This window comes from Rhinopithecus bieti, unplaced genomic scaffold (genome assembly GCF_001698545.2).
Source record: "Rhinopithecus bieti isolate Rb0 unplaced genomic scaffold, ASM169854v2 scaffold_13271, whole genome shotgun sequence".
NCBI lineage: Eukaryota > Metazoa > Chordata > Mammalia > Primates > Cercopithecidae > Rhinopithecus > Rhinopithecus bieti.
The window spans coordinates 194,874-222,335 of NW_016807521.1; the positions used below are offsets into that span (position 1 = coordinate 194,874).

The window sequence follows — 27,462 nt, forward strand, 5'->3', positions numbered from 1 at the left end:
CCAGGATGGTCTCGATCTCCTGACCTCGTGATCCGCCCACCTCAGCCTCCCAAAGTGCTGGGATTACAGGCGTGATCTGCCACAAATTCTTAAAGTAGCTGGGGTTAAATAATCTGAGTTAAGGCTGGGCCCAGTGGCTCATGCCTGTAATCCCAGCACTTTGGGAGGCTGAGGCAGGGGGATCACAAGGTCAGGAGTTTGAGACCAGCCTGGCCAATATGGTGAAACCGTGTCTCTACTAAAAATACAAAAATGTGGCAGGTGCATGTAATCCCAGCTACTCGGGAGGCTGAGTCAGGAGAATCACTTGAAACTGGAAGGTGGAGGTTGCAGTGAGCCGACATCGTGCCACTGCACTCCAGCCTGGGCAACAAGAGCAAAACTCCGTCTAAAAAAAAAAAAATCTGAGCTAAATAATCTGGGCTTTTGTTAGGGCAAGGGATTTCCAAGGTGATTCAGACCCAAGCCACTGGTCATCAGGCTTTGCTTCCTTCTTTGTAGTTAAACTTAACTTGTTATGTCAACTAGATTTTTGGATTTTATAGCCTGGAACCTCCCCCAGGGATGCACTTTTAGAATCCCCTATAGCTGGTGTCCTATCATTATGATTATGCAAAACTGGTCTGTTAGTATTATTAAAACTTTTGTTTGCCTTATTAGCATCTTATTATATTTAGTAGCGCCATCTGGAAGTTCCATCTACTAGTGAGAGGTGACAACACGCTAGCAGCCCTCGCTGGCTCTGGGCACCTCCCCGGCCTCGGCTCTAGCCGCGCTTGAGAAGCCCTTCAGCCCGCTGCACTGTGGGAGCCCCTCTGTGGGTGGTGGAGGCCGTCTGCTTGCCGGGAGGTGTGGAGGGAGAGGCGCAGGCGGGAACCGGGGCTGCCATCGGCCTGGCCAGCGCGAGTTCCGGGTGGGCGCGGGCTCGGCGGGTCCCGCACTGGGAGCGCCTGCAGGCGCTGCCAGCCCGGGCAGTGAGGGGCTTAGCAACCGGGCCACCAGCTGTGGAGGGTGCCCAGGGTCCCCTAGCCGTGCCGCCGGCCCATGCCGCTCGAATTCTTGTTGGGCCTCAGCCGCCTCCTGGTGGGGCAGGGCTTGGGACCTGCAGCCCACCATGCCCAAGACCCCACCCGTGGGCTCCCTCCGAGTCTCCCCGACAGGCACCGCGGCATGCTCTGCAGCACCCAGTCCCATCAACCTCCCAAGGGCTGAGGAGTGCTGGAGCACGCAGGACTGGTGGGCAGCTCTGCCCACGCCACTGCCTGGGATCCACTAGGTGAAGCCAGCTAGGCTCCTGAGTCCCCTGAAGACTTGGAGAACTTTTATGTCTAGCTAAAGGATTGTAAATGCACCAGTCAGCACTCTGTGTCTAACTCAAGGTCTGTAAAGGCACCAATCAGTGCTCTGTGTCTAGTTAATCTAGTGGGGACTTGGAGAACTTTTCTGTCTAGCACTCTGCCTCTAGTTAAAGGATTGTAAACACACCAATCAGTACTCTTGGTCTAGCTCAAGGTTTGTATATACATCAGTCAGCACTCTGTGTCTAGCTAAAGGTTTGTAAACGCACCAATCAGCACTCTGTGTCTAGCTAAAGGTTTGTAAACACACCAATCAGCACCCTGTCAAAATGGACCAATCTGTTCTCTGTAAAATGGGCCAATCAACTCTCTGTAAAATGGACCAATCAGCAGGATGTGGGTGGGGTCAGATAAGGGAATAAAAGGAGGCTGCCCTAGCCAGCAGTAGCAACCCTCTGGGGTTTCCTTACATGCTGTGGAAGCTTTGTTCTTTTGCTCTTTGCAATAAATCTTGCTGCTGCTCACTCTTTGGTTCCACACCACCTTTCACTTGCTATTATGTCCTATTTTCCTTAGAATTTGGGGCCAAATACCAGGCACCTGTTGGCTAATTAAAAGTGACTAGTGTGGCTGCCAGACTAAAGACATGGACGTCAGGCTTTCTGGCAAAGGACTCTCTAATAACCCCAACTCTTCGGAGTTGGGAGCGTTGGTTTGCCTGGACCCAGCTTCTGCTTTTCCTGTACTTCTGGGCTGAGCCGAGGGTCGACAGAGGGGAAAACCATTGAGCTCCGGGGTCCTGACAACAAGTTGGTTGGCCCTGTGGCCTTGAGCGGAACTCTCAAAGTCATGTTGCCCAAGCGAGACTTGCCCATCTATTCTATCTACCCTGACCCTTACCTCCTGGGTCCTAACGCCTGTCAGACAAACTTCCTCTTGCCTCTCTTCTCCAAGATTGGTCCTGCTTCTAAAATCACTCCCTGTTTCTGGTACTTTTCTAATTTCTCCTATAAGACTGATTTCTAGTATAAACTTCAGGACTCTGTTACCTTCTTTAGGTACCCAGAGTCACCAATCAGAAAGACATAATTTTGCCCAAAACCCCATCGTAGGGGGGACTATCCAGAATTTTAGGATCCCTCCTCAGACAAGCAGGCCTAACAAAACTATTCCTGAAGCTAAGATATCGGGAGCCTCAGAAATCGTATCCTTCCTATTCATGTAAGTGAGGACAACAGGTGTCACTCTTCCAACCCTGGAGATCTCTTCCCTCCCTCAGGGTATGGCCCTCCACTTCGCTTTTGGGGCATAACATCATTATAGGACATGGGCAAAGTCCCAGTACTAACAGGAGAATGCTTAGGACTCTAACAGGTTTTGAGAATGTGTTGATAAGGGCCACTAAATCCAATTTTCTCGGTCCTCTTTGTGGTCTAGGAGGACAGCCAAGGGTGGAGGTTTTCGAGAATGCATCGGTAAGGGCCACTAAATCCGACCTTCTTCGGTCCTCTTTGTGGTCTGGGAGGAAAACTAATGTTTCTGATGCTGTGTCGGTGAGTGCAACTATTCCGATCAGCAGGGTCCAGGAACCGTTGTGGGTTCTTGGACAGGGGTTGTTTCTGCTGCTGCGTTGGTGAGTGCAACTATTCTGATCAGCAGGGTCCAGGGACTGTTGCAGGTTCTTGGGCAGGGGAGAAACAAAACAAACTGAAACCATGGGCAGGTTTGTCTTTCAGATGGGAAATGCTCAGGCATCAACAGGCTCACCCTTGAAATGCATCCTAAGCCACTGGGACCCATTTGACCCGCAAACCCTGAAAAAAAGGTGGCTCATTTTTTCTGCACTATGGTCTGGCCCCAATGTTCTGTCTCTGATGGGGAAAATGGCCACCGGAGGGAAGTACAAATTACAATACTGTCTTGCAGCTTGACCTTTTCTGCAAGAGGGAAGGCAAATGGAGTGAAATACGTTATGTCCAAGCTTTCTTTTCATTGAAGGAGAATACACAACTATGCAAAGCTTGTAATTTATATCCCACAGGAAGACCTCTCAGCTTACCCCATATTCTAGCCTCCCTATAGCTCCCCTTCCTGTTGATGATAATCCTCCTCTAATCTCCCCTGCCTAGAAGGAAATAAACAAATCTCCAAAGCACCACAAAACCCCAGGAAATTGGTTATGTCCTCTACAAGCTGTAGGGGAGGGGAATTTGGCCCAACCTGGGTATATGTCCCCTTCTTCCTCTCTGATTTAAAGCAGATCAAGGCAGACCTGGGGAAGTCTTCAGATGATCCTGATAGGTACATAGATGTCCTATAGGGTCTAGGGCAAAACTTCAACCTTGCTTGGAGAGATGTCATGTTACTGTTAGAGCAAAGCCTGGCCTTTAATGAAAAGAATGTGACTTTAGCTGCAGCCTGAGAGTTTGGAGATACCTGGTATCTTAGTCAAGTAAATGATAGAATGACAGCCAAAGAAAGGGATAAATTCTCTACTGGTCAGCAAGCCACCCCAGTATGGATCCCCACTGGGACTTTGACTCAGATCATGGGGACTGGAGTCATAAACATCTGTTGACCTGTGTTCTAGAAGGACTAAGGAGAATTAGGAAAAGTCCATGAATTATTCAGTGATGTCCACCATAACTCAGGGAAAGGAAGAAAATCCTTCTGTCTTCCTCGAGTGGCTATGGGGAGGCCTTAAAAAAATATACTCCCCTGTCACCCGAATCACTAGGGTCAATAGAGTCTAAAAGATAAGTTTGTTAGCCAGTCAGCCACAGATACCAGGAGAAATCTCCAAAAGCAAGCCCTGGGCTTTTGAACAAAATCTGGAGGCATTATTAAACCTGGCAACCTTGGTGTTCTATAATAGGGACCAAGAGGAACAGGCCCAAAAGGAAAAGCGAGATCGGAGAAAGGCCGCAGCCTTAGTCATGGCCCTCAGACAAACAAACCTTGGTGGTTCAGAGAAGACAGAAAATGGAGTAGGCCAATCACTTGGTAGGGCTTGTTATCAGTGTGGTTTACTAGGACACTTTAAAAAAGATTGTCCAATGAGAAACAAGCTGCCCCTCGTCCATGTCCACTGTGCTGAGGCAATCACTGGAAGGTGCACTGCCCCAGAGGATGAAGGTTCTCTGGGTCAGAAGCCCCAACCAGATGATCCAACAACAGGACTGAGGGTGCCGGGGCAAGTGCCAACTCATGTCATCACCCTCACTGTGCCCCAGCTACATTTCACCATTGAGGGCCAGGAAACTGACTTCCTCCTGGACACTGGTGCGGCCTTCTCAGTGTTAATCTCCTGTCCTGGACGACTGTCCTCAAGGTCGTTACCATCTGAGGAATCCTGGGACAGCCTGTAACCAGGCATTTCTCCCACCTTCTCAGTTGTAATTGGGAGACTTTGCTCTTTTCACCTTCCTTGTTATGCCTAAAAGTCCCACACCCTTATTAGGGAGGGATATATTAGCCAAGGCTGGAGCTGTTATCTACATGAATATGGGGAACAAGTTACCCATTTGTTGTCCCCTACTTGAGGAAGGACTCAACCCTGAAGTCTGGGCATTGGAAGGGCAATTTGGAAGGGCAAAAAATGCCCACCCAGTCCAAATCAGGCTAAAAGACCCCACCACTTTTCCTTATCAAAGGCAATATCCCTTAAGGCCTGAAGCTCATAAAGGTTTACAGGGTATTGCTAAACATTTAAAAGCTCAAGGCTTAGTAAGGAAACACAGCAGTCCCTGCAACACCCCAATTCTAGGAGTACAAAAACCGAACGGTCAGTAGAGACTAGTGCATGGTCTTAGACTCATCAATGAGGCAGTAATTCCTCTATATCCCGTTGTACCCAGCCCCTATACCATGCTCTCTCAAATATGACAGGAAACAGGATGGTTCACTGTTCTGGACCTCAAGGATGCCTTCTGTATTCCCCTGCATTCTGACTCCCAGTTTCTCTTTGCCTTTGAGGATCCCACAGACCACACGTCCCAACTTACGTGGACAGTCTTGCCCCAAGGGTTTAGAGATAACCTTCACCTGTTTGGTCAGGCACTGGCCCAAGATCTAGGCCACTTCTCAAGTCCAGGCACTCTGGTCCTTCAGTATGTGGATGATTTACTTTTGGCTACCAGTTCAGAAGCCTCTTGCCAGCCAGTTACTCTAGATCTCTTGAACTTTCTAGCTAATCAAGGGTACAAGGTGTCTAGGTTGAAGGCCCAGCTTTGCCTACAGTAGGTCAAATATCTAGGCCTAATCTTAGCTAGAGGGACCAGGCCCCTCAGCAAGGAACAAATACAGCCTATACTGGCTTATCCTCACCCTAAGACATTAAAACAGTAATGGGAGTTCCTTGGAATCACCGGCTTCTGCTGACTATGGATCCCTGGATACAGCGAGATAGCCAGGCCCCTCGATACTCTAATCAAGGAAACCCAGAGGGCAAATACTCACCTAGTAGTATGGGAACCAGAGGCAGAAACAGCCTTCAAAACCTTAAAGCAGGCCCTAGTACAAGCTCCAGCTTTAAGCCTTCTGACAGGACAAAACTTCCCTTTATATGTCACGGAGAGAGCAGAGATAGCTCTTGGAGTCCTTACTCAGACTCGTGGGACAACCCCACAACCACTGTCATACCTAAGTAAGGAAATTGTTGTAGTAGCAAAAGGCCAGCCTCACTGTTTATGGGTAGTTGCGGTGGTGGCCATCTTAGTGTCAGAGGCTGTCAAGACAATACAAGGAAAGGATCTCACTGTCTGGACTACTCATGATGTAAATGGCATACTAGGTGCCAAAGGAAGTTTATGGCTATCAGACAACTGCCTACTTAGGTACCAGGCGCTACTCCTTGAGGAACTGGTGCTTCAAATACGTATGTGTGTGGCCCTCAACCCTGCCACTTTTCTCCCAGAGGATGGGGAACCAATTGAGCATGACTGCCAACAGGTTGTAGTCCAGAATTATGCCACCTGAGATGATCTCTTAGAAGTCCCCGTAGCTAATCCTGACCTTAACCTATATACTGATGGAAGTTCATTTTTGGAGAATGGGATACGAAGGGCAGGTTGTGCCATAGTTAGTGATGTACCGTACTTGAAAGTAAGCTGCTTCCCCGAGGGACCAGTGCCCAGTTAGCAGAACTAGTGGCACTTACCTGAGCCTTAGAACTGGGAAAGGGAAAAAGAATAAATGTGTATACAGATGGCAAGTATGCTTATCTAATCCTACATGCCCATGCTGCAATATGGAAAGAAAGGGAGTTCCTAACCTCTGGGAACCCCTATTAAATACCACAAGGAAATCATGGAGTTACTGCACGCAGCACAAAAACCGAAGAAGGTGTCAGTCTTACACTGCCAAAATCATCAAAAAGGGGAAGGAGAAGGGAGAGCAGCAGCATAGGCAGCTGGCAGTGGCAGCAGAAAAGAAAGACAGAAAGAGACAGGAAGTCAGAGAAAGAGAAGGAGACAGAGGAAGAGACAAAGAGACAAAGTCAGAGAGAGAGGAAGAGACAGAGAGACAGAGAAAGAAAGAGAAAGACAGAAAGTCAAAGAGAAGGAGACAGAGAGAGGAAGAGACAGAGGCACTCAGAGAGAGATAAAGAAGTTAAAGAGAGAAAGAGAGATAGAAGTAGTAAAGAAAAAACAGTGTACCCTATTCCTTTAAAACCAGGGTAAATTTCTAAATGTCTACCCAGCCAAGGTATATTCTTCTTATGTGGAACATTGACCTATATCTACCTCCCCACTAACTGGACAGGCACCTGCACCTTAGTCTTTCCAAGTCCCAACATTAACATTGCCCCAGGAAATAAGACCTTATCAGTACCCCTCAAAGCTCAAGTCCGTCAGTGCAGAGCCATACAAGTAATACCCCTACTTGTAGGGTCAGGAATGGCCACTGCTACAGGAACCAGAATAGCCGGTTTATCTACTTCATTATCCTACTATCACACACTCTCAAAGGATTTCTCAAACAGTTTACAAGAAATAACGAAATCTATCCTTACTGTACAATCCCAAATAGACTCTTTAGCAGCAGTGACTCTCCAAAACTGCCGAGGCCTAGACCTCCTCTGCTGAGAAAGGAGGATTCTGCACTTTCTTAGGGGAAGAGTGTTGTTTTGCACTAACCAGTCAGGGATAGTATGAGATGCTGCCTAGCGTTTACAGGAAAAGGCTTCTGAAATCAGACAACGCCTTTCAAATTCTTATACCAACCTCTGGAGTTGGGCAATATGGCTTCTCCCCTTTCTAGGTCCCGTGGCAGCCATCTTGCTGTTACTCACCTTTGGACCCTGTATTTTAACCTCCTTGTTAAATTTATTTCCTCTAGAATTGAGGCCATAAAGCTACAGATGGTCTTACAAATGGAACCCCAAATGAGCTCAACTAACAACTTCTACCGAGGACCCCTGAACCAACCCTCTGGCACTTTCACTGGCTTAGAGAGCTCCCTTCTGGAGGACACTACAACTGCAGGGCCCCTTTATCACCCATATCCAGCAGGAAGCAGCTAGAGCGGTCATCAGCCAAATTCCCAACAGCAGTTGGGGTGTCCTATTTGGAGGGGGGATTGAGAAGTGACAATGTGCTAACAGCCCTCACTCGCTCTTGGTGCCTCCTCGGCCTCGGTGTCCACTCTGGCCATGCTTGAGGAGCCCTTCAGCCCACCACTGCACTGTGAGAGCCCCACTCTGGGCTGGCCGAGGTCAGAGCTGGCTTTCTCTGCTTGCAGGGAGGTGTGGAGGGAGAGGCACGAGTGGGAACTGGGGCTGCACGTGGCATTCGTGGGCTAGCACAAGTTCTGTGTGGGCTCGGCGGGCCCCGCACTCAGAGTGGCCGGCCGGCACCGCTGGTCTCAGGCAGTGAGGGAATTAGCACCTGGGCCAGCAGCTGAGGATATGAAATTCTGGGTTGAAAATTCTTTTCTTTAAGAACGTTGANGGAATTTTTTTAAGCAAAAAAAAAGGATATATTGAGAATGATGGAACTCCTGGTCTAAAATGAGAACTATATATAACTCCTGGATTTTTGCCTTTCCCTCAACTCCCCTGCAATGGACTGAATGTTTGCGTCCCCCACAAATTCTTATGTTGAAATCCTAACCCTCAATAGAACAGTATTAGAAGGTGGGACTTTTGGAAGGTAATTAGATGATAAGAGTAGACCCCTCATGAATAGGATTCGTGCCCTTGAATAAGAGCCACAGAGAGCTCTCCAGCCTTCTGTCTGTCATGTGAGGAGACAATGAGAAGACAGTAGTCTTCAACCCGGAAAAAGGCTCGTACCAGAGCCTGACCAAGCTGGCACCTATCTCAGATTTCCAGCTTCCGGAACTGTGAGAAATCCATTTCTGATTTTTATAGGCCACCGGTATATTGTATTTTTATGGTAGCAGCATGAACAGACTAAGGCCTGTTGGCTTTACTTTCACAATGGAAACCAGTCTTTTCACTCCTCATTCTCTGCTGCTTCCTTTCTAATTCAAGCTACCATCACCGCTCCTCCGGACCCCTACACCCATCTTCCAGCTAGTCTCCCTCCTCCATTCCTGTCTTGTACAATTCATCCTCCACCTAGAAGCCAGAGTGGTGTTTTAGAAACCTGAATCCAAGCATGTTCTCTCTCTGTTAAAACTCTCCAATGCATTAAAAAATATCCACAATCTGGCCCCCGTTTACCTTTATCTGACACCACTCGTGTTGATTTCTTTTTTTTTTTTTTTTTTCTGACAGAGTCTCACTCTGTCACTCACGCTGGAATGCAGTGGCACGATCTTGGCTCACTGCAGCCTCTGCCCTCTGGGTTCAAGTGATCCTCCTGCCTCAGCCTCTTGCCGTAGCTGGGATTACAGGTGCATGCCACCACACCTGACTAAGTTTTGTATTTTTAATAGAGACAGGGTTTTGCCATGTTGGCCAGTCTGGTCTTGAATTCCTGGCCTCAAGTGATCCACCCGCCTCTGACTGCCAAAGTGCTGGGATTACAGGTGTGAGCCACCGCGCCCAACCTCGTGTTGGTTCATTTCTTGTTACTGTCTTTTCCTTCGCCCACCCTTACCCTCCTCTCCCCTTAGAATGTACACCTTTGAAAAAAGGGGCCTTGTTTGTCTTGATCATAGAGACAGGGCTGTGCCTGGCACTAGGTGGATGCTCAGTCAATATGTTTATAACGCAAATGGCAGAGACAGAAATTTAGGCAAGCCACCGTGGGTTTTCTGTATTCAGTTCTGATACCAACTTTCAGTTCTTTTCACCAAAGAATTGGCAAGAGTCCCGAGCTGGAGGGAATCATTGTGACTTCTCTTCTAGGCTCTGCAGATAGCCTTCTGTGTGTCCCAATATTGTTCTTTTCGCACACCGATCCATGGCTTGGTGGCCCTTTTCACATACAGCTTTCATTCTCGCCAACGTAGTTATGCAATGATTGTGTCAAGTACCGGAACATTCCACTAGAGGGCAGTAGAATATAGTGTTCAGAGTTTGGGATCTGAAGCCATTGACTGCCTTGCCATCTATTCTCTTCCAGGAATCATTCTGGAGAGAGGGCAGCAATCATTTTGAACTGTGATGATATGAGGGCAACCACCTAGGGATGGCAGAAGAGCAAGCTGGATCAAATGGCCATATAACACAAAAATCGCTATGGTTAAGAACTTAGTACCCCCTGCCCCTCCTTCCTGCCCGCTAAGGGCAGGCTGCCTGGGTTAAAAAGGGGAGGGAGAGGGAGATGATGTACATTACTCCTGCTCACATCCCACTGTCCAGAAAATACTGCTTGCTGAAGGGTTATATGGCTACACTTCCCTATAAGAAAGGCTGTGAAATGTAGCCTTTTTTCTTGGTGGCCAAAAATCTATCATGGAAGAATGGGAAAATGGATATTGGAAGTTAACTGGCAGTTTCTGCCACAAACTTTTTTTTTTTTTTTTTTTTTTTTTNAACTAGATTTTTGGATTTTATAGCCTGGAACCTCCCCCAGGGATGCACTTTTAGAATCCCCTATAGCTGGTGTCCTATCATTATGATTATGCAAAACTGGTCTGTTAGTATTATTAAAAACTTTTGTTTGCCTTATTAGCATCTTATTATATTTAGTAGCGCCATCTGGAAGTTCCATCTACTAGTGAGAGGTGACAACACGCTAGCAGCCCTCGCTGGCTCTGGGCACCTCCCCGGCCTCGGCTCTAGCCGCGCTTGAGAAGCCCTTCAGCCCGCTGCACTGTGGGAGCCCCTCTGTGGGTGGTGGAGGCCGTCTGCTTGCCGGGAGGTGTGGAGGGAGAGGCGCAGGCGGGAACCGGGGCTGCCATCGGCCTGGCCAGCGCGAGTTCCGGGTGGGCGCGGGCTCGGCGGGTCCCGCACTGGGAGCGCCTGCAGGCGCTGCCAGCCCGGGCAGTGAGGGGCTTAGCAACCGGGCCACCAGCTGTGGAGGGTGCCCAGGGTCCCCTAGCCGTGCCGCCGGCCCATGCCGCTCGAATTCTTGTTGGGCCTCAGCCGCCTCCTGGTGGGGCAGGGCTTGGGACCTGCAGCCCACCATGCCCAAGACCCCCACCCGTGGGCTCCCTCCGAGTCTCCCCGACAGGCACCGCGGCATGCTCTGCAGCACCCAGTCCCATCAACCTCCCAAGGGCTGAGGAGTGCTGGAGCACGCAGGACTGGTGGGCAGCTCTGCCCACGCCACTGCCTGGGATCCACTAGGTGAAGCCAGCTAGGCTCCTGAGTCCCCTGAAGACTTGGAGAACTTTTATGTCTAGCTAAAGGATTGTAAATGCACCAGTCAGCACTCTGTGTCTAACTCAAGGTCTGTAAAGGCACCAATCAGTGCTCTGTGTCTAGTTAATCTAGTGGGGACTTGGAGAACTTTTCTGTCTAGCACTCTGCCTCTAGTTAAAGGATTGTAAACACACCAATCAGTACTCTTGGTCTAGCTCAAGGTTTGTATATACATCAGTCAGCACTCTGTGTCTAGCTAAAGGATTGTAAACGCACCAATCAGCACTCTGTGTCTAGCTAAAGGTTTGTAAATGCACCAATCAGCACTCTGTGTCTAGCTAAAGGTTTGTAAACACACCAATCAGCACCCTGTCAAAATGGACCAATCTGTTCTCTGTAAAATGGGCCAATCAACTCTCTGTAAAATGGACCAATCAGCAGGATGTGGGTGGGGTCAGATAAGGGAATAAAAGGAGGCTGCCCTAGCCAGCAGTAGCAACCCTCTGGGGTTTCCTTACATGCTGTGGAAGCTTTGTTCTTTTGCTCTTTGCAATAAATCTTGCTGCTGCTCACTCTTTGGTTCCACACCACCTTTCACTTGCTATTATGTCCTATTTTTCCTTAGAATTTGGGGGCCAAATACCAGGCACCTGTTGGCTAATTAAAAGTGACTAGTGTGGCTGCCAGACTAAAGACATGGACGTCAGGCTTTCTGGCAAAGGACTCTCTAATAACCCCCAACTCTTCGGAGTTGGGAGCGTTGGTTTGCCTGGACCCAGCTTCTGCTTTTCCTGTACTTCTGGGCTGAGCCGAGGGTCGACAGAGGGGAAAACCATTGAGCTCCGGGGTCCTGACAACAAGTTGGTTGGCCCTGTGGCCTTGAGCGGAACTCTCAAAGTCATGTTGCCCAAGCGAGACTTGCCCATCTATTCTATCTACCCTGACCCTTACCTCCTGGGTCCTAACGCCTGTCAGACAAACTTCCTCTTGCCTCTCTTCTCCAAGATTGGTCCTGCTTCTAAAAATCACTCCCTGTTTCTGGTACTTTTCTAATTTCTCCTATAAGACTGATTTCTAGTATAAACTTCAGGACTCTGTTACCTTCTTTAGGTACCCAGAGTCACCAATCAGAAAGACATAATTTTTGCCCAAAACCCCATCGTAGGGGGGACTATCCAGAATTTTAGGATCCCTCCTCAGACAAGCAGGCCTAACAAAAACTATTCCTGAAGCTAAGATATCGGGAGCCTCAGAAATCGTATCCTTCCTATTCATGTAAGTGAGGACAACAGGTGTCACTCTTCCAACCCTGGAGATCTCTTCCCTCCCTCAGGGTATGGCCCTCCACTTCGCTTTTGGGGCATAACATCATTATAGGACATGGGCAAAGTCCCAGTACTAACAGGAGAATGCTTAGGACTCTAACAGGTTTTTGAGAATGTGTTGATAAGGGCCACTAAATCCAATTTTTCTCGGTCCTCTTTGTGGTCTAGGAGGACAGCCAAGGGTGGAGGTTTTCGAGAATGCATCGGTAAGGGCCACTAAATCCGACCTTCTTCGGTCCTCTTTGTGGTCTGGGAGGAAAACTAATGTTTCTGATGCTGTGTCGGTGAGTGCAACTATTCCGATCAGCAGGGTCCAGGAACCGTTGTGGGTTCTTGGACAGGGGTTGTTTCTGCTGCTGCGTTGGTGAGTGCAACTATTCTGATCAGCAGGGTCCAGGGACTGTTGCAGGTTCTTGGGCAGGGGGAGAAACAAAACAAACTGAAACCATGGGCAGGTTTGTCTTTCAGATGGGAAATGCTCAGGCATCAACAGGCTCACCCTTGAAATGCATCCTAAGCCACTGGGACCCATTTGACCCGCAAACCCTGAAAAAAAGGTGGCTCATTTTTTCTGCACTATGGTCTGGCCCCAATGTTCTGTCTCTGATGGGGAAAAATGGCCACCGGAGGGAAGTACAAATTACAATACTGTCTTGCAGCTTGACCTTTTCTGCAAGAGGGAAGGCAAATGGAGTGAAATACGTTATGTCCAAGCTTTCTTTTCATTGAAGGAGAATACACAACTATGCAAAGCTTGTAATTTATATCCCACAGGAAGACCTCTCAGCTTACCCCCATATTCTAGCCTCCCTATAGCTCCCCTTCCTGTTGATGATAATCCTCCTCTAATCTCCCCTGCCTAGAAGGAAATAAACAAATCTCCAAAGCACCACAAAAACCCCCAGGAAATTGGTTATGTCCTCTACAAGCTGTAGGGGGAGGGGAATTTGGCCCAACCTGGGTATATGTCCCCTTCTTCCTCTCTGATTTAAAGCAGATCAAGGCAGACCTGGGGAAGTCTTCAGATGATCCTGATAGGTACATAGATGTCCTATAGGGTCTAGGGCAAAACTTCAACCTTGCTTGGAGAGATGTCATGTTACTGTTAGAGCAAAGCCTGGCCTTTAATGAAAAGAATGTGACTTTAGCTGCAGCCTGAGAGTTTGGAGATACCTGGTATCTTAGTCAAGTAAATGATAGAATGACAGCCAAAGAAAGGGATAAATTCTCTACTGGTCAGCAAGCCACCCCAGTATGGATCCCCACTGGGACTTTGACTCAGATCATGGGGACTGGAGTCATAAACATCTGTTGACCTGTGTTCTAGAAGGACTAAGGAGAATTAGGAAAAAGTCCATGAATTATTCAGTGATGTCCACCATAACTCAGGGAAAGGAAGAAAATCCTTCTGTCTTCCTCGAGTGGCTATGGGGAGGCCTTAAAAAAATATACTCCCCTGTCACCCGAATCACTAGGGTCAATAGAGTCTAAAAGATAAGTTTGTTAGCCAGTCAGCCACAGATACCAGGAGAAATCTCCAAAAGCAAGCCCTGGGCTTTTTGAACAAAATCTGGAGGCATTATTAAACCTGGCAACCTTGGTGTTCTATAATAGGGACCAAGAGGAACAGGCCCAAAAGGAAAAGCGAGATCGGAGAAAGGCCGCAGCCTTAGTCATGGCCCTCAGACAAACAAACCTTGGTGGTTCAGAGAAGACAGAAAATGGAGTAGGCCAATCACTTGGTAGGGCTTGTTATCAGTGTGGTTTACTAGGACACTTTAAAAAAGATTGTCCAATGAGAAACAAGCTGCCCCCTCGTCCATGTCCACTGTGCTGAGGCAATCACTGGAAGGTGCACTGCCCCAGAGGATGAAGGTTCTCTGGGTCAGAAGCCCCCAACCAGATGATCCAACAACAGGACTGAGGGTGCCGGGGGCAAGTGCCAACTCATGTCATCACCCTCACTGTGCCCCAGCTACATTTCACCATTGAGGGCCAGGAAACTGACTTCCTCCTGGACACTGGTGCGGCCTTCTCAGTGTTAATCTCCTGTCCTGGACGACTGTCCTCAAGGTCGTTACCATCTGAGGAATCCTGGGACAGCCTGTAACCAGGCATTTCTCCCACCTTCTCAGTTGTAATTGGGAGACTTTGCTCTTTTCACCTTCCTTGTTATGCCTAAAAGTCCCACACCCTTATTAGGGAGGGATATATTAGCCAAGGCTGGAGCTGTTATCTACATGAATATGGGGAACAAGTTACCCATTTGTTGTCCCCTACTTGAGGAAGGACTCAACCCTGAAGTCTGGGCATTGGAAGGGCAATTTGGAAGGGCAAAAAATGCCCACCCAGTCCAAATCAGGCTAAAAGACCCCACCACTTTTCCTTATCAAAGGCAATATCCCTTAAGGCCTGAAGCTCATAAAGGTTTACAGGGTATTGCTAAACATTTAAAAGCTCAAGGCTTAGTAAGGAAACACAGCAGTCCCTGCAACACCCCAATTCTAGGAGTACAAAACCGAACGGTCAGTAGAGACTAGTGCATGGTCTTAGACTCATCAATGAGGCAGTAATTCCTCTATATCCCGTTGTACCCAGCCCCTATACCATGCTCTCTCAAATATGACAGGAAACAGGATGGTTCACTGTTCTGGACCTCAAGGATGCCTTCTGTATTCCCCTGCATTCTGACTCCCAGTTTCTCTTTGCCTTTGAGGATCCCACAGACCACACGTCCCAACTTACGTGGACAGTCTTGCCCCAAGGGTTTAGAGATAACCTTCACCTGTTTGGTCAGGCACTGGCCCAAGATCTAGGCCACTTCTCAAGTCCAGGCACTCTGGTCCTTCAGTATGTGGATGATTTACTTTTGGCTACCAGTTCAGAAGCCTCTTGCCAGCCAGTTACTCTAGATCTCTTGAACTTTCTAGCTAATCAAGGGTACAAGGTGTCTAGGTTGAAGGCCCAGCTTTGCCTACAGTAGGTCAAATATCTAGGCCTAATCTTAGCTAGAGGGACCAGGCCCCTCAGCAAGGAACAAATACAGCCTATACTGGCTTATCCTCACCCTAAGACATTAAAACAGTAATGGGAGTTCCTTGGAATCACCGGCTTCTGCTGACTATGGATCCCTGGATACAGCGAGATAGCCAGGCCCCTCGATACTCTAATCAAGGAAACCCAGAGGGCAAATACTCACCTAGTAGTATGGGAACCAGAGGCAGAAACAGCCTTCAAAACCTTAAAGCAGGCCCTAGTACAAGCTCCAGCTTTAAGCCTTCTGACAGGACAAAACTTCCCTTTATATGTCACGGAGAGAGCAGAGATAGCTCTTGGAGTCCTTACTCAGACTCGTGGGACAACCCCACAACCACTGTCATACCTAAGTAAGGAAATTGTTGTAGTAGCAAAAGGCCAGCCTCACTGTTTATGGGTAGTTGCGGTGGTGGCCATCTTAGTGTCAGAGGCTGTCAAGACAATACAAGGAAAGGATCTCACTGTCTGGACTACTCATGATGTAAATGGCATACTAGGTGCCAAAGGAAGTTTATGGCTATCAGACAACTGCCTACTTAGGTACCAGGCGCTACTCCTTGAGGAACTGGTGCTTCAAATACGTATGTGTGTGGCCCTCAACCCTGCCACTTTTCTCCCAGAGGATGGGGAACCAATTGAGCATGACTGCCAACAGGTTGTAGTCCAGAATTATGCCACCTGAGATGATCTCTTAGAAGTCCCCGTAGCTAATCCTGACCTTAACCTATATACTGATGGAAGTTCATTTTGGAGAATGGGATACGAAGGGCAGGTTGTGCCATAGTTAGTGATGTACCGTACTTGAAAGTAAGCTGCTTCCCCGAGGGACCAGTGCCCAGTTAGCAGAACTAGTGGCACTTACCTGAGCCTTAGAACTGGGAAAGGGAAAAAGAATAAATGTGTATACAGATGGCAAGTATGCTTATCTAATCCTACATGCCCATGCTGCAATATGGAAAGAAAGGGAGTTCCTAACCTCTGGGAACCCCTATTAAATACCACAAGGAAATCATGGAGTTACTGCACGCAGCACAAAAACCGAAGAAGGTGTCAGTCTTACACTGCCAAAATCATCAAAAAGGGGAAGGAGAAGGGAGAGCAGCAGCATAGGCAGCTGGCAGTGGCAGCAGAAAAGAAAGACAGAAAGAGACAGGAAGTCAGAGAAAGAGAAGGAGACAGAGGAAGAGACAAAGAGACAAAGTCAGAGAGAGAGGAAGAGACAGAGAGACAGAGAAAGAAAGAGAAAGACAGAAAGTCAAAGAGAAGGAGACAGAGAGAGGAAGAGACAGAGGCACTCAGAGAGAGATAAAGAAGTTAAAGAGAGAAAGAGAGATAGAAGTAGTAAAGAAAAAACAGTGTACCCTATTCCTTTAAAAACCAGGGTAAATTTCTAAATGTCTACCCAGCCAAGGTATATTCTTCTTATGTGGAACATTGACCTATATCTACCTCCCCACTAACTGGACAGGCACCTGCACCTTAGTCTTTCCAAGTCCCAACATTAACATTGCCCCAGGAAATAAGACCTTATCAGTACCCCTCAAAGCTCAAGTCCGTCAGTGCAGAGCCATACAAGTAATACCCCTACTTGTAGGGTCAGGAATGGCCACTGCTACAGGAACCAGAATAGCCGGTTTATCTACTTCATTATCCTACTATCACACACTCTCAAAGGATTTCTCAAACAGTTTACAAGAAATAACGAAATCTATCCTTACTGTACAATCCCAAATAGACTCTTTAGCAGCAGTGACTCTCCAAAACTGCCGAGGCCTAGACCTCCTCTGCTGAGAAAGGAGGATTCTGCACTTTCTTAGGGGAAGAGTGTTGTTTTTGCACTAACCAGTCAGGGATAGTATGAGATGCTGCCTAGCGTTTACAGGAAAAAGGCTTCTGAAATCAGACAACGCCTTTCAAATTCTTATACCAACCTCTGGAGTTGGGCAATATGGCTTCTCCCCTTTCTAGGTCCCGTGGCAGCCATCTTGCTGTTACTCACCTTTGGACCCTGTATTTTTAACCTCCTTGTTAAATTTATTTCCTCTAGAATTGAGGCCATAAAGCTACAGATGGTCTTACAAATGGAACCCCAAATGAGCTCAACTAACAACTTCTACCGAGGACCCCTGAACCAACCCTCTGGCACTTTCACTGGCTTAGAGAGCTCCCTTCTGGAGGACACTACAACTGCAGGGCCCCTTTATCACCCATATCCAGCAGGAAGCAGCTAGAGCGGTCATCAGCCAAATTCCCAACAGCAGTTGGGGTGTCCTATTTAGAGGGGGGATTGAGAAGTGACAATGTGCTAACAGCCCTCACTTGCTCTTGGTGCCTCCTCGGCCTCGGTGTCCACTCTGGCCATGCTTGAGGAGCCCTTCAGCCCACCACTGCACTGTGAGAGCCCCACTCTGGGCTGGCCGAGGTCAGAGCTGGCTTTCTCTGCTTGCAGGGAGGTGTGGAGGGAGAGGCACGAGTGGGAACTGGGGCTGCACGTGGCATTCGTGGGCTAGCACAAGTTCTGTGTGGGCTCGGCGGGCCCCGCACTCAGAGTGGCCGGCCGGCACCGCTGGTCTCAGGCAGTGAGGGAATTAGCACCTGGGCCAGCAGCTGAGGATATGAAATTCTGGGTTGAAAATTCTTTTCTTTAAGAACGTTGAATATTGGCCCCCACTCTCTTCTGGCTTGTAGAGTTTCTGCCGAGAGCTTTGCTGTTAGTCTGATGGGCTTCCCTTTGTGGGTAACCCGACCTTTCTCTCTGGCTGCCCTTAAGATTTTTTCCTTCATTTCAACTTTGGTGAATCTGACAATTATGTGTCTTGAAGTTGCTCTTCTCGAGGAGTATCTTTGTGGCGTTCTCTGTATTTCCTGAATTTGAATGTTGGCCTGCCTTACTAGGTTGGGGAAGTTCTCCTGGATGATATCCTGAAGAGTGTTTTCCAACTTGGTTCCATTTTCCCCCTCACTTTCAGGCACCCCAATCAGACGTAGATTTGGTCTTTTTACATAATCCCATACTTCTTGCAGGCTTTGTTCATTTCTTTTTCTTCTTTTTTCTTTTGGTTTCTCTTCTCGCTTCATTTCATTCATTTGATCCTCAATCGCTGATACTCTTTCTTCCAGTTGATCGAGTCGGTTACTGAAGCTTGTGCATTTGTCACGTATTTCTCGTGTCATGGTTTTCATCTCTGTCATTTCGTTTATGACCTTCTCTGCATTAATTAGTCTAGCTGTCAATTCTTCCACTCTTTTTTCAAGATTTTTAGTTTCTTTGCGCTGGGTACGTAATTCCTCCTTTAGCTCTGAGAAGTTTGATGGACTGAAGCCTTCTTCTCTCATCTCGTCAAAGTCATTCTCTGACCAGCTTTGATCCGTTGCTGGCGATGGGCTGCGCTCCTTTGCAGGGGGAGATGCGCTCTTATTTTTTGAATTTCCAGCTTTTCTGCCCTGCTTTTTCCCCATCTTTGTGGTTTTATCTGTCTCTGGTCTTTGATGATGGTGACGTACTGATGGGGTTTTGGTATAGGTGTCCTTCCTGTTTGATAGTTTTCCTTCTAACAGTCAGGACCCTCAGCTGTAGGTCTGTTGGAGATTGCTTGAGGTCCACTCCAGACCCTGTTTGCCTGGGTATCAGCAGCAGAGGTTGCAGAAGATAGAATATTGCTGAACAGCGAGTGTACCTGTCTGATTCTTACTTTGGAAGCTTCCTCTCAGGGGTGTACTCCACCCTGTGAGGTGTGGGGTGTCAGACTGCCCCTAGTGGGGGATGTCTCCCAGTTAGGCTACTCAGGGGTCAGGGACCCACTTGAGCAGACAGTCTGTCTGTTCTCAGATCTCAACCTCCATGTTGGGAGATCCACTGCGCTCTTCAAAGCTGTCAGGCAGGGTTGTTTGCGTCTGCAGAGGTTTCTGCTGCTTTTTTTTATTTAGCTGTTCCCTGTCCCCAGAGGTGGAGTCTACAGAGACAGGCAGGCTTCCTTGAGCTGCTGTGGGCTCCACCCAGTTCGAGCTTCCCAGCGGCTTTGTTTACTTACTTAAGCCTCAGCAATGGTGGGCGCCCCTCCCCCAGCCTCGCTGCTGCCTTGCCGTTAGATCACAGACTGCTGTGCTAGCAATGAGGGAGGCTCCGCGGGCGTGGGACCCTCCTGGCCAGGTGTGGGATATAATCTCCTGGTGTGCCGTTTGCTAAGACCCTTGGTAAAGCGCAGTATTGGGGTGGGAGTTACCCGATTTTCCAGGTGTTGTGTGTCTCAGTTCCCCTGGCTAGGAAAAGGGATTCCCTTCCCCCTTGCACTTCCCAGGTGAGGCGATGCCTCGCCCTGCTTCAGCTCTCACTGGTCGGGCTGCAGCAGCTGACCAGCACCAATTGTCCGGCACTCCCTAGTGAGATGAATCCGGTACCTTAGTTGAAAATGCAGAAATCACCCGTCTTCTGTGTCGCTCGCGCTGGGAGCTGGAGATTGGAGCTGTTCCTATTCGGCCATCTTGCTCAGCCCCCTGTTCTCATATTTCTAAATCACATGTTGTGGCACCACATTTCCAAACCCTGGCCTGAAATACTGTCAGGCTTAATGGAGATGTCATTTCTGTGTCTTGTACACAGCACTCAGTGCTGACAGGATAGCCCTCACCACACAGATTGTAGTTCTCCATTTGTGTTTCTAGATCCCTGAAGACCAAGGTAGTCCCAGGACAGTGTGATTTGCAATAAATATTTCTTAGTGAATAAATATTTCATCAGTGGATAGAAATACTCACTAGTATACTGATCTCTGAAACAGAGACACTCATCTGTCTGATAAACGGCCATATTGGATGCCTTTCACCACCATTCCATGAATAGGAATGTGACTAGTCACTAAATTCAGTGACTGAGATCCACATACCAGGTCCCACTAGAAGAAATAAAAACCAGCATAGTAGAGTTTTACAGCAACTTATAACCCATCAGAGGAACCTGGTCAAAACTCCTTAACATAACCTGAATGCTTCATTATAGCAGGCCTCTATCTTCCTCTGTAGCTTCCCTTTTCTTTACTATTTGACCTTTATCATTCAGGTCTCAGCTTAAACATAACTTTCTCTAGGAACCTGCCTCTAAAACTGTAGGTTATATTAATAACAGCTTTTGCTCCATACTAAGTGTGGTTCTCAAATTTTGCCATAGAGTGCAATCATTTGTGAACCTTAAAAAATTTAATGATTCATAATTATCACTGCAGACCTTCTCCTATGACTGCTCTGGGTGTACAGTTTGGGCATAGGGGTTTTGATCAACCTCCCAGGTATTTTTAATTGCAACCACAGGCTGAGCCTTACTGACTTGGCATGCAATTTATAACAAAATACATGAAATGCTTGCCTTTGGTCTTTGGTCTTCCCAAGAATGAAAGCACTATGATCGCAGGGTACATGTCTACTTTTGAAATCGCTAGACTTATAAAATGCATAGGTGTCTCGTATTTAACAGAGAAGCAATTCATATTTGCTGAAAGAATGAAGAATAAGCACCTACGTGTGACGAAATGCTGGTAACATGTTAATTACTTGTGTTATTTGTAAACACTCTGGTAGTGTATGCAGGAGGAAATAGGGGCCTCTTGTCCAGTCATGATGGTGGAGAGGAAGGAGCTTCTGTTGTACACCCTGCTGTCCACACAGCACGTTCCATGTCTGCTTCATTCATGTTGAGGAATGACCCATTCAGGTGAAGGAGCTGCCACGGGGGATGGACGAAGTGACAACATTTCTCTGGCCTCAGGTTTGAGTCCAGTGGTGTAGGGAGACCCCCTGACACTATTGTTATGGAATAAAAGATGAAATGCTCCTGATTATTGTAAATACAAAGTTGCATGCAGGATTGTATAAAGACAATGCCAGGTTGGACTGCCAGAATGAGCCAACAGCACGTGATGTGCTTCCCCCTGCAGAGAGCCTATGAACGGACGTGCAGTCAGGGAGGTTTCACATCACCGAGATTCCCATCCCAGAAAAGCAGATGTTCATAGCTCTGGGAATGGAATGTGACCCTTGTGGACAGCCTATAAACGGACGCATGAGGAGCGCCTGTCCATATGGATAAGATAGGGCTATAAATACCCTCATCTTGCCATGGCTCTTCTAGGCCTCTTTAGGGTTAAGGCATACTCCCTTCTGAGAAAAGTATGAAAGTGTGAAAAGTACTGAAAGTCAGTGCTTTGCTTGTTCAGTATTGAATTTTGGCTTAAAGAGTTAGTGTGAACTAATTAGAGCAATTTAAACATGGTACAACCTTTCCCCTTTAACAACTCTCTGCTTCAAGTCAAATCACAGCAGAAACTCATTTCGAACATAAGTTTTTCAGAAAGGGCAAATTCAGGGTAGTGAAGGAGGGCAGAGTAAGGCATGGCAAGCTGGTTTTTCTAGGCTTGTTGATTTATTCACATTGCATTTGTGAGAAACTTTTCTAGGCTCATTCCAGGGATACAATAAGTGCAAGATAAGGTCTTCAAGGTTCTTATAGTGAGTAACGGATAGGTACTTAAATATTCACCCTCTGATATAAAATGTTCACAGTCATGCGTCACAAAACAACAGGAATATGCTCTGAGAAATGCATTGTTAGGTGATTTTGTTGTGTGAACACCATGGAGTGTACTTACACAAACCTATATGGTGTAGTCTAATGCACACCTAGGCTATATGAAAAAGGAAGTTGGAGAGGAAGTTAGAGACTTAATATTAGGAAACTTGCAGATCATGCTAAGAAGTTTTGATCAAGTTACACTGAGGGGTAATAAGCATGGATGTGCTGGCTTCCTTCTTTTCCAGTGGGATCTGGTATGTGACTCTCAATCACTGACTTCAGTGGCTAAATTTGTATTCATGGCTGGAATGATGGTGGGAGGCATCCTAGGTGGTCATTTATCAGACAGGTGAGTGCGTATGGATCACAGCTCTCTTTAAGGACATTTTTATCAACGTAAGAAACATTATTTCATCTAGAATTACTTACTACAAATTACACTCTCCTGAGGCTGCCTTGATCCCCAAACAGAAAAGGAAATTTTTAATCAGTATTTTGAGTGCTATTTTTAAAATCTGAGCTTTGGATGCAGGACACAGAAATGATATCTCCATGTGAACTGGGGGTGTTTCAAGACAGGGTTTAGAGAGAAGGTTCCACAACATGTGATTTAGAAATATGAGAAAGAGTTAACTAAGGGAATAGAAAAGAAGATGTTTCATCACAGAGGATTCAGCCTTGGCGAGGAGTACCAGGTCCAGTCCCACCTGGACACTGTGAGCTGATGGCTTGTGCCCAGAGAATGGTCATTACATCATAGTTCCAAGTGTGATGAGCATGCATTCCTCTAAAACCTGTAGGGTATATTTGAAGGTATCATTGGTGGCATGTTGAAAAATTATGTGTAGAAACTTGATTATTGTCTTTGCAAAACAGCTTTTAGAACCATGTGAGGTAAGTAATCCAAGGATAACACTATCACAGTCTGCGGTGTGAGAAGTTTGGGATATTCACCTTGCTGTCTGTCTCCTGACATGGCAGGGTACAATTATGATCACCCAACCACGTCTCCTCTGATGGTCATGAGGGACTTGAAGTGCCCCTTGCCATCCACCAACATCATGTCTTCTGGTGTCTCACCTGAAAATGGGAACCTTGAGTGTATGACAGGAAATGGAATGTAGAGCGAGCTAAGAGTCTGAGAGTTAATTTCCAATGGTTAGTCACCCAGTCCTCTGTGATACTGTCCTGGGAAAATGCAGATGGACCAATTTTAATAGATCACAGGGTGGTAAAAGAAGGGGTAGGAGATGCCAGGCAGGAGATGACAGTGGAGAATCAGCTGAAGATGATAGGACAAGATAACCTAAGGATTTTGATATTTCTCACAAACTTAGGAGGAAATATTATGTGATTACATGCAGAGTAGGCTATGATCAAACTGATTGTTTTGAAATAACTCACTCTACTGTTTATGATATCTTAAAATCGGAAAGAATCTATAACCTCGTTAATAATAGGCTAATAAATAAGCAGATATTCACATAAAGAATTTTTACAGCAAAGGGAATGAATAAAGTACTATCTGCAATAAGATGAATTAACAGCAAAACCATTTGGTTAGGTACCACAAGAACAACAAAAAGATTACATACTATAGTGTCCCACCAACGTAAAAGTCAAAAACAAGGAATTACATTATGATGTGAGAAAAGGGAGAAATCTAATTTTCTTTAGATTTCTATTGGAATTGCATTAAATCTAAATAGCAGTTTGGGTAAGACTGACATTTTTTAAATATTGAATTTTCTGATCTATAAATATAATATTGCTCTTCATTAAGGCAGATTTTTGTTTAATTCCCCTTTGCAATATTTTGTAGTTTATGTTAAAAGTCATGCATTTTTTATTAAATTTAATTCTAATTCATATGTAAAGATAATTTACATGTAAATTATGTACATATATGTAAAGATAATTACCTTTTTCATAGTAAACTTACATCCTGCCAACTGGATAAATTTATTAGCTCTAGTGGCAATTTATGGAGTCCTTAAGATTTCCCAACTTGATCATATCATCTGCAAGGTGGAATAGTTCAGATCATTAATTTTCTATTTTTTCCTTTTAATCTCTTTCCGGCAGTAGCTAAAACCTTTGATACAATGCCAATGACATTGGTGACAGCTGAAATCCTGCCTCACCACAGGCTATATTGTTGCAGTTGCCTACAGAGACAACTGTTTTCCCAGAAAACAGTAAAACACTAAATTCCCTTTTTCTTTTCTTTCTTTTTTTTTTTTCTCTCCCCTGCAACACTTTAGCAACTTTGATGTATTGTTCTATGGATGTTCCTTTCACATCAGTATACCCATAGCCTGCACTGTCCTAGACTTCTACATCTAGATTTAGATGCCTTATAGGCTATGCACTGCTCAGACTCTCTACTATGCTAAAGTACATAGGAGACACATTATGTTATTAGTACACTGTGTGTTAGTACAAGGGACTGTTGATATGTTAAAATGTCCAATATTCCACCCTGTCTTATGTGGTTTCAATTGGTGTCGAAAATATACTGCGAAGAGATTGGAAAATAAGCTTTGATCTACTCAGTATCTATTTAGAAACAGGGAACATTTTGTCTGAGATCTGCCTTGATTATTGATTCTTTAAGCTTCAAATGCAAAGTTTCACTCGTTAAACATCTTTTAAGTTTCGAAGTGTGCCTTCTCTTTGCTAAGTTTTTCCACTTGTTGTTATTGTTCCCGTTATCTAACCTGTTTCTGTTTCTCAGGTTTGGGAGAAGGTTCATGCTCAGATGGTGTTACCTCCAGGTCGCCATTGTTGGCACCTGTGCAGCCTTGGCTCCCACCTTTCTCGTCTACTGTTCACTACGCTTCTTGTCTGGGATTGCTGCAATGAACCTCATAACAAATACTATTATGTTAAGTAAGTCAACACTTTAGATCCACATTTCCCAAACTGTGACTTTGAAACTGAAACTCCACCTTTGAAGTCAAAGCCTTATCTGTTTTTTCTTCCAGTAGCCGAGTGGGCAACACACAGATTTCAGGCCATGGGAATTACATTGGGAATGTGTACTTCTGGTATTGCATTTATGACCCTGGCAGGCCTGGCTTTTGCCATTCGAGACTGGCATATCCTCCAGCTGGTGGTGTCTGTGCCACACTTTGTGATCTTTCTGACCTCAAGGTATGAGTTCGCTTCTTTTGTCTTAATGAGATACTGGAATGAGAATATACGTGGAACTAGGACACTTGAATTTTTTTTTGTTCTTTGTGTAAACCTGAGAGCACATCCTCTCATAATCTGTGCTTGATGTGCAATACAAGCAGAACACACAGAGTTTCCTGATAAAACTGAGGACAATCAATGAAATTTCAATATAAGGTAACCAACAAATATTTCTCTAAAATTATATCTCAAATATTGTAAGAGATATAATTTACTCAAAGTTATTTATTGTTTATTTGTAATTTCATTCACCTGAAATTTCATATCACCTGATGATATGACCAGGAGTGATTCTAGCTGTATGAGGCCTTAAGCATGCATAAATTATTTGAGGGACTTTATTTTAGGAAAAAGAACACATTAAGAATAGACGTAAGCTATGACCTCACTAGGACCTTGGCAGGCATCTATCTGTACAAGTGATGGTCCTTCATGCTGCAGTGTCAGGAGGTCCAAGGTAAACTTGCCGAGTAAGAAGGGAGCCAGTATGACTCCAAGTCTGCATTCCCAACAGTGAACGTGTACTGGATGGAGGAGTCATCTCATATTTTTCTAGTTATGGTCCAAGAGAATGTGAGTTTACATTTCCTGGTAAAACCAAACAAGTGGCGGATATTAGCTTAGAGGGAGAAGACATCTTCAGAAAAAACTAATGTAAGAAATGAGCAAGTGAAAGTCGACTGCCCCTCTGTTCTCTTCCTTGGTCAGTTGGCTGCTGGAGTCTGCTCGGTGGCTCATTATCAACAATAAACCAGAGGAAGGCTTAAAGGAACTTAGAAAAGCTGCACACAGGAGTGGAATGAAAAATGCCAGAGACACCCTAACCCTGGAGGTGAGCTGGATGGGAGCTAGACATGGGATGTAGGGAAGACATAACTTGTCATCAATACTTAGCAGTGTCCATAAGGGAAAAAAAAAAGGAACACAGGTATGGTTATGGGCTGTATCACCTCATTATCATTTTTAATGGGTTTCAGTATTGTTTGGGTTAACATTGAAGGGGAATATGCTGTTGCTGAAAGGATGAGACACAGATATTTTCCTCAATGGAGGCAGAGTCACAAAGTATTAACTATTGTAAAGATTTTGCACTGAACTCATTCTAAGGTGTAATAGGAAGTAACCAAAACTAGTTCATTCCTTCCCATTTATTATTCTGTGGGTCTCTTTCAGGGTAGTAAAGCCAGAGGAAGGGTTAGTGAGCAAACAGAACAGAACATAAAGAGGTTCACTTATTTGTTCTTTCAATCATACATTCATGATACATTTAGTGAAGCACTACCTATGCCAGATTCCATTCTTCCTTGGAAATATTACAGTGCTCATATCAATCCAAATCCGTTTGTCTGGAGTTTCATTATACTCACTCACTTACTATAAGTTCCTAAAGCATGACTAAGTGGAAATGCCTGTGAGAAGTCTTTCTCATTTTAATCCACCCCAGATCTTAAAGATAAATGTTGTCATGGATCTTGAAGTTAAATATTATCCATGTTATACACATATATAAAGTATTAATCTTAAAATGTGGTATGCACAAATGATACTAGATCATGAATAACAGAATAAGTCAAGGTAACAGCCTGAATGAAGCTTTGCTATGACAGAGAATATCAATGGACAGATTTAAATCCAAATATTGGAAATGATTACAGAAAATAATGCTACTGGGGACAATAAAAACACATTTTCTCTCATTTTATTGAAAAAGGAGAGGATTAAGAGCGGTGGCTCAAGCCTGTAATCCCAGCACTTTGGGAGGCCGAGGCAGGTGAATCACGAGGTCAAGAGATCGAGATCATTCTGGCCAACATAATGAAACCCTGTCTCTACTAAAAATACTTAGCTGGGCGTGGTGGCGCATGCCTATAGTCCCAGCTACTTGGGAGGCTAAGGTAGGAGAATCACTGCAACCCGGGAGGCAGAGGTTGCAGTGAACCGAGATCGTGTCACTGCACTCCAGCCTGGTGACAGAACGAGACTCCATCTTAAAAAAAAAAAAAAAAAAAAGGAACAAAGTGAGAAATTCAACAAAGAAATACTGTAAATATTTCAAATGACCAAAATAAGTCAGGGAGGACATGAAGACAATGACTGTGCTGGGGTAGATGTACAGGATGTGCAGGTTTGTTACATAGGTAAACATGTGCCATGGTGATTTGCCGTACCTATCAACTCATCACCTAGGTATTAAGCCCAGTATGCATTAGCTATTTTTCTTAATGTTCTCTCTTCCTGCACCCAACCCCCAACAGGTCCCAGTGTGTGTTGTTTCTCTCCCTGTGTCTATGTGTTCTCATTGTTCAGCTCCCACTTATAAGTGAG

The 27,462-nt window shown here is 45.8% G+C and overlaps 1 protein-coding gene across 2 annotated transcripts in view; it reads left to right on the forward strand.

The window, feature by feature from the left end:
* Positions 1 to 27,462, forward strand: part of SLC22A9 (solute carrier family 22 member 9) — a 161,329-nt gene that overhangs the window by 109,268 nt on the left and 24,599 nt on the right. For both annotated transcript variants that reach the window (XM_017882646.1, XM_017882645.1), the window contains exons 4-6: positions 24,677 to 24,831; positions 24,927 to 25,095; positions 25,846 to 25,969. In XM_017882646.1, the coding sequence (XP_017738135.1) occupies positions 24,677 to 24,831; positions 24,927 to 25,095; positions 25,846 to 25,969 (448 nt within the window). The remainder of the gene's footprint in view (positions 1 to 24,676; positions 24,832 to 24,926; positions 25,096 to 25,845; positions 25,970 to 27,462) is intronic.